The sequence below is a fragment of the Tinamus guttatus genome, unplaced genomic scaffold (assembly GCF_059628265.1).
Source record: "Tinamus guttatus ecotype Peru unplaced genomic scaffold, ASM5962826v1 Tinamus_guttatus_pri_ptg000710l, whole genome shotgun sequence".
NCBI classification, from domain to species: Eukaryota; Metazoa; Chordata; class Aves; order Tinamiformes; family Tinamidae; genus Tinamus; species Tinamus guttatus.
Genome location: NW_028289244.1, coordinates 2,230,398 through 2,237,772, shown reverse-complemented (window position 1 = coordinate 2,237,772; position 7,375 = coordinate 2,230,398). Strand labels below are relative to the sequence as shown.

At 43.8% G+C, this 7,375-nt stretch overlaps 1 protein-coding gene across 1 annotated transcript; it reads right to left on the bottom strand.

Moving 5' to 3' along the window:
• CAMLG (calcium modulating ligand) lies at positions 1 to 4,024 on the bottom strand. Its single transcript, XM_088536778.1, has 4 exons — positions 3,868 to 4,024; positions 2,442 to 2,899; positions 1,605 to 1,670; positions 1 to 358 (listed from the first exon to the last, which is right to left on the bottom strand). The coding sequence occupies exons 1-4, from the start codon at positions 4,019 to 4,021 to the stop codon at positions 167 to 169; spliced, it is 870 nt and encodes a 289-aa protein (XP_088392904.1). The 5' UTR covers positions 4,022 to 4,024; the 3' UTR covers positions 1 to 166.
• Between the last annotated feature and the right edge of the window lie 3,351 nt (positions 4,025 to 7,375).

Sequence of the window (7,375 nt, the reverse complement as noted above, 5' to 3'; positions counted from 1 at the left end):
GGATTCCTGTTCTTCCTTTTCCCAAATGACTGGATTTAAGGCTCCTTTTAAGCATTCGAACAGGGAAGAATTTTAATTTAATGTTTAAACCTGTTTGGACAGACAGATGCTAAAGAATTAGACTGGAAAGCTTTTTTTGTAACTACTGCATTGAGTTCTACAGTCATCAGGGTGCTTCTGAACCAAAAAACAGAGAAAGTTCATGGCAGAAGATAAAAGTAAAGAAATAGACACAAAGGTCTGTGAAAACATCTCCCATTTTGCTGTAGGTGTCCATGGAACGACTAATCACTTCCGCAGGAATTCCAGACAGTAAGAGAGCAGCAGTTAGTACTGTTGTTTTCACTTTCTTTTCACACTAAAAGAAAAAAAAATAAACAAATTAGTTCTTCCCTTACAATCCCATTCTGCTTTACACACTGCATTATGTTGTGTCACTTCCACCCACAGCCAGACACATTTGAAAGCCATGGGTAAGAGGAGAATGTTTGGACAGATTCTCTCCAGGATTCACGACCCATCCCGGGGATGCAAAGGGACCTGACCAGGAGGCAAACAAGGCTTTGGAAAGCAGTTCAAAGTTTCAGTAATTTGAGAATATTTGCTGGATATCTTCATTTAATCCAGTCTATATTAAGCATTCAAGAATCTTCCTAGGTCCGGTGAGAGAATCATGAAGCTGATTGAGCTCATCTGGATATAACTGTGGAAAAAACAAGTTGTGGAAAGAAACCATCTCTTTAAATTCTAAAACTGAACAGCTGATTTTAAAAACAGCAAAAACTAGAGATCAAAAGATCTAGCAGAAGAGCTAATCCTATTGTGCTTTGTTCTGACACATCACCTTAGAATGACTGCTATGAAATTCAGTTTTCAATTACACACTTAACTACAAAAAGAACAACTACTCAATTATTCTGATTTTCTACAGTTCATCTATTATTCTCTTTAAAATGCAAAAGTTTTCCTTCAACTATGCATTGAACATCACTTAATCTTGCCTTACAACACAGACCAGACAAAATCATCAGCTAAAAAAAAAAAAAAAAACACACACAACTTCAGCAGAATTAACTGGTGTACATAAATAAAGTAATACAGAAATTTTGCTGATAAGCAGGAAGTTTCATATGTCTCATTTCAAGCCTTCAAGTCTTCATTCAAACCAACATTAGCAATGGAATATAGAGCCCTAAACTGCCAGGGACTGTCTCATTTTGTAACTACAAAAACTATTTTGTTCAGACATCACATACACCATGGCTGTCAACAGAGCTAACGACAGGAAAGTTCTGCCTGGGAGGAAAGGCCAGAGCTTCCCAAAGACACACAGCAACTACCTGGCTTTCCTGGGCAGATGCTGCTAATTAGGCTATAGCTAAGGTGCTAATCCCCATTTTCATGGCAACTCTAAGCAAGATTTGGACTAAATCTGGGAAGAGTAAAAATTAGTATTAACTAACAGCATCTGAGATCTCTCAATTCCACAGTTTAAAACTGAAGGAGAACACTGCACATGCATTGGTCATAAAATAATACAATCTAAACCAAAGTTTAAAATTAAAAGCATTTTAAATTCATCTAATTTTGAAATGTTATTTTACCTTTGGAAAGTACTTGGACAGTCCCATGTAGGCAAGTTGTAGAGTAAGAAATGGTGCAAATATTGACTGTAAGGATAAGAAAGCATATATGAAAATTAACCTGGTCTGAAGGAATAACTAAGAAAACACAGGAATTTAATGCTTCCAAAACAATAAATGAAAATTTGGTAGGTAAAATATGATTTTGGGACAATAACAGCACCAATCTTAAATGCTATAAACGCAACTAGACAAGTTATATGTCAAGAATAGGGTTCTACCTTATTTTCTTTCGGCCTATGCCTGAAATCCCACAACCCTACAGCATGGTGTATGACCCAACACTGTGATCCAGGAGGTGGCAGGCTGCACCAGCCACATACCTCTATATAGTGTATGCAGTGTATGCATTATAAAGAGGTGCAGACACCTGGAATATTTGGGAACTTGTTTTCTCAGAAGACTGCTAAATGAGCTGGGGCCACTTATCTTCAGACTACTGCTGGTTTACTCTATTACTCTTCTGTAGGCTCCAAGCTACAAAAGCAGTTGCCTAAATATCCACAAGGATGTGAGCAAATTTGCAACTGTGTGCTACTCAGCAACTCAACTGCTGTATGGGGGCCACATTAAATAGGTAATACAGATTCAGAGACGATTTTCACCTCAGAGAGCACTGGAGATTTGTTAACTTTCATATAGTTGTAGGAGACAGAAAGAATGCTTGACATTCCCAACTCACCTAACCTCTATCTATAGACCTCAGCCCTAAGAAAGCAGTATTTCACAAAGAACAGAGTTCTGAGTTTGGAGTAAGCTGGCAAAATAGGAAGGGACTGTTTGCTTCCCTGAACTCACCAAGTACTTGCACACAAAAGCCCTGACTGCAATGGCAAGCAGAGCGCATCCCACTAATCTAAAAATGCGGAAAGAATCGAACTCCTCGACTGCATTCCCATTCTCTTGGCTCGGCTTCTCACTCATTAGCTGGTTCCTCAGCTTCAGAGCTTCATCGAATCTGGATAAGTATTGCTCTAATCCATGCCTAGGAGGCCGCGGCGCAGCTTCAGAGGACAGTTCCCCTCTGTTACGGTGACGGAGCTCGCTGGTGCCTTCCCCGACAAGCTCTGTGCTCTTACTGAACAAGTCCTTCTTCTCCCCTTGGAGGTCTGCGCTGCCGCTCGCGTGGTCGGCCGTTCCTGATAAATTGCAGACAGAATCGCCAAGCACAATTCGCTTGGAAACAGAAGGAACAGGAAGGGAGTTGGATTTATCTTGTTCATGCTGAAGTTTTGATTCTGGGTGACTTTCTTCATCTAAGAGAAACAGAAATACAGAGTTAAGCACGCTGGATACTCAGAAGAACCTTTTAGCGCTGGGGTCTTGGGCTGATGACCCCACTTCCAAAGTGAAAGCACATATTTATAACTGATAAGGATGCCAGTCATCAATCACCAAGACATCTGAAATAGTTGAATACCAGAAATCCCACTTTACAAAAAGAGAAGGACTCAGCAGACAGCATAACATGCCAAAGAAAGATTTATGCTCAGCCTTAGATCACACCATAGTTCACGATGATGCAGAAGAAAGGCACAGAAAGGCATTTGTGCAAATATTCATCATCGTCACCACAGCTATGCATTTACACGACCCCGGCTCCCCTCCCCTGGCCTAGGAAGGGCTCCAGGGTCTAGGAAAGGCTCCGCACATGCCGCAGGTTCTGCCGCATGGGACGCGGGGATGCATGGAGCAGGTGTCGGAGACGCGCAGGCCAAGAGCCAAATCCATCAATCAGCAACAGGAAAATTGGATATGCACTGGCATCAGATACACTGTACGGCCAACCAAAAGAAAAAAGATGCTGTTCCAAACATGAGGAGCAAAATTAAAAAGGAAAAAAAAAAAAAACTGTGTTGAAGATTGACAAGTGCGCAGGCAATGGGAAAAGCTGCTTTAGCTTCTTTATTCCGCTGTTTTTGGAGGCAAGGCAACAAGGTGTGCCACCTGAAGGCACCACCGTACGCTGGTAGGGACTGGCCGCCAAAACCACGGGCCCCGGTCACGGCGCCCGGAGGAACCGGCCCTCGGAGACGTGACGCTCTGGAGCCCCGGGGCCGCCCGGCTCTCGGCCAGAACAGGGCACGTCCCTCCCGGGCAGCCGGGGGGTCGGCCAGGGCACCGCGAGCCGCTGCCAGCGCGGGCAGCCGCTGGGGGCGAGCGGAGGGTCCCGGCGCGGCCGTTCGCCTCACGGAAGGGCTCCCCGCGCCCGCCGCTCGCTCACCCTTGCCCGCCGCCGGCCGGTGGAAGCCCATGATGCGGTTGAGCCGCTCCTCCGAGTTCATCAGCAGCTTCCTCCGCCGCAGCTCGGCGCGGCGCTGCGAGGCCGAGAGCCCCGGGCCTCCCGCGGCCGCCGTTCCCGCCCCGCCGCCCTCCATGGCGCCCGGCGGCTCCATGGCGGTGCCGCCGCCGCCCCTCACAAGGAGCGCCGCTCCGCCCCTGTGCGCAGGCGCCGCTGCCGCTGCTGAAGCCAGCGCCGCCATCTTGCATAAGGGCAGGGGAAGGGCGGAGAGGGCCACTCCCTCCCGGGCTCGCCCTCATGGCGCCCGCAGCGCTGCCCGCAATCAAAATGGCCGCCGCGACCTCGGAAATGGCTGCAGGCAGCGGACGGAGACGGCGCCCTCAGGCAGGTGCCGGGGGGCCACGATAGCGCCGAGGTTACCTCAGATAGTGGCGGGGTTTGATCGTCCCGCACCCTCCCAGGGCGGGACAGCAGAAACCCTGCGTGGGGGGATTTTAAATCGAAACTATCTTTTTTTTTTTTTTTTTCCTTCTGCTTTCTAAGAAAGGACCCCACTTTTCCCCACACAAACAGCACTAGGGAAAGTCTGTCAGGCTGCGCTTTTCTGCAGGCCCACAGGAAAAAAGGCTTGGAGGGAGTGGGGGAGCAAATCAGCAGTACAGTGGCTGTGTTAAGCACTAGCATCAACCAAACCAGAGTTTTTCCCACTTCTCTAGTGTTTTATAAGATAATTTTAAGTCCCAGCTTTCCTCAGCAGCAATTCCATCAGGTAAACCCAGCATCTCCTCCTGCCAAAGCACATCAAGGAAAGGCCATTTAACAGGGCAGTGCTAACATCACTGCAGTAAAGTAACATTTTCAGTAGTAAACAGCTGTGAGAAAGCAGCAGCTGTAGAAAACCTCCGGGCATTAGAATAAAGGACAGCAGGTGTTTCTGACCAGGGACAATCTGGTACTAGAAATGAAGTTAAAAATCACAGAGCATCAGGTTTTTGTGCCAGGCTGCGCTCACATAAGAGCAGCAGTAGCTTGAATTGCTGCAGTTTAGTTTCCAGCCTGGTAAAGCATTCCTGCAATCCCATCATGGAGCTTTTCTGCTGGCAAGAGCTCCAAGTGCTGCTTCTATCTGCATTTAGGAAGTTGTTAGAATACAACCATCTGTGACAAACTGAGGAAAAAATACGCCTCTATTGGCATGCTTGTAAGCAGTTGCTTTTGCATTTACATGAAAGTGACACACAGGGTAGGAAAATCCCAACTCGGAGGCTACTGTGCTGCACAGATAAGCTTCTCACGTCGTATTCCCAGTGAACACCCCCTTGTATATTGTCACTGCATTGCTGTTACTACAGTAGGAAGCTGAAGGGATTGAATGCACACAAGAAAGAGCAGGAGAAAAAGGAACCTGCCAAGGACTCCAGAATTACCCTAAAGTTATAAAATGGAACCTTTTATGGTGTGCCCAGATACAAATGGCATAATGACATACCTATTTATGCACATGAAGCCCATCACACCTCTACTTGTCAGACAAAAAGTGATAAAACTGGCCCACAGTTATCATCCCTTAGTCAAATATCCACAGGGCTAACATGCAGTGGTTTGTGTAACCTGGCAAACTTAAGCAAAAGCTAAACCAGATTTGAAAACAGCAACACATAGATTCTTTCTGTCAATACTTCAAGCTAATTGCCTCCAACACCCGTGACAAGTGACACTCCTTAATGCCACATGGACACTCCAGCTGGAAGCAGCACTCAAATCAACAGCACTGAAGCAAAAAGCTAGTGCTGACAAGGCAAAAATCAAGAATATTTCTATGACACTGTGATCCGGAGAACTTGATAGAATCCGAGGACATTTATACCCAGAGGTCAGAGTACCAAGTTCATGGATTAACTGTAATATTAACTGTAAATATATTACGAACCAGAAGTAGCAGCGATGAGAGCTCTTAAATTGTCAAGCATAAGATGGAGTGACCCTTACAAAAAGGAGCGTTGAAGAGTAGGATGTTAAGTGAAGATATATTACCTACAATAAAATTAATTACCAACTTGGGAACACTGCTGAGAAGAGGCTAAATTCATCCCAACGACCACTTGCTCAGGACCACCATCAGAGCAGATAGCAGGGAACCTCATGTGCAGATCTGTACCAGGATGGGCTTGCTGAAAGAGCAAACCTCAGAGGAGTGAATAATGATGCTGAGTGACAGGAATGCTCTGGAGGAACAACAAAAAAACGTCAGTAACAAAAGGAAAGTTTGAGTCAACTGGAGCCACTTTTCCTGAAGCTCCCTCTCAGTTTGTATCATCTAAATACTAAGTTTTAGCTAAAGTGGAACTTAGCACTTTTTGACACATACTATTTATCTTGATGATCAAATACAGTATCCTGTTTCTATTAGTAAGAAAGGATTGATGGACTTCCATGAGTTCTTTCAATTAATTTTATTGAGTAGCCAAATTTGATAAATTAGCACAGATAAAATAAGCATTTGCATGTGTTACAAATGACTTTTTACAGGAATAAAACAGTGAAAATACAAACTGTAAAAAGGAGGACAAGTAAATCCTGTCTCAGATTCAGAAGGGGGAAATTTATAACTTCATACTGAAGATCAAATGTCCGAGTTCAGAAAACAAAGATTTAATATTACAATATTATACACTACTTTACAAAATTAAATTTACTATAAGGATTACATCCATAATAGTAAACAGAACCTTAAAATCACATTTAATGGTCCCTTATATAACAGCCATTCTGCATCTTTGATTAAATTCTTATAAGAAGTTAATTCTAAATAAAAGAAATGTGAATCATTCTAGTTATTGCAGAACAGTCTATATGGACTCAGACTCAAATATATTAAATTAAAAAAAGATAATGAAAGCAAAGTAAAATGGATGGTAACAATGTTGGCTGAATGTTAATGTGTCAAATACAGATATATTAAAAAAGTCTTCAACTAGAAAAATAGAGTACATTTGCAGTGGTAGAGTTGCTGTACTGAAACCAAAGTATCAGAGCAACTCTTGCCAGTTTTTGCAGTTCATTTTCAGTATCCTCATCCTTTCAATTGTTGGTTAAAAAAGAAAGAGGACTCATCATAGACAGTTTACATGTTCATCTACCTTGCGCTGCCCTTACAGCAACGCACGTTGAACACGCAGGCTTCTCCCACCACAAGTGAACAAATAACAAAGTTCAAAACAGGATTTTGTCCCAGGTGAAGGGTTCTATTCCAAGAGAGTTTCTCTGATTCTTGCTCTGCAAATCCTAGGGACCCTAACTCAAAGTCATTAATTGCCAGACAGACTGACAGCCATAAACTGGTGTACATAAAGCAATGAAGCCACCTCGAACTTCTTTTAAAAAAAAAAAAAAAAACATTTTAAGGAATATAATGGTAAAATATAGTGGCAGCTAGAAAGAGAAACTGAGTGGGCTGTTAGACACAAGAATGGTTTCTAGTGCCTAACTG

Bases quoted from the DNA above. Each gene is read 5' to 3' on its own strand.
- CAMLG (XM_088536778.1), bottom strand. From the start codon at position 4,021: ATGGAGGGCGGCGGGGCGGGAACGGCGGCCGCGGGAGGCCCGGGGCTC. The intron at 2,900-3,867 runs GTGAGCGAGCGG...TGTTTCTCTTAG, and splicing joins CCGGCCGGCGGCGGGCAAGG to ATGAAGAAAGTCACCCAGAA. The intron at 1,671-2,441 runs GTGAGTTCAGGG...TTATCCTTACAG, and splicing joins CTTTTGTGTGCAAGTACTTG to TCAATATTTGCACCATTTCT.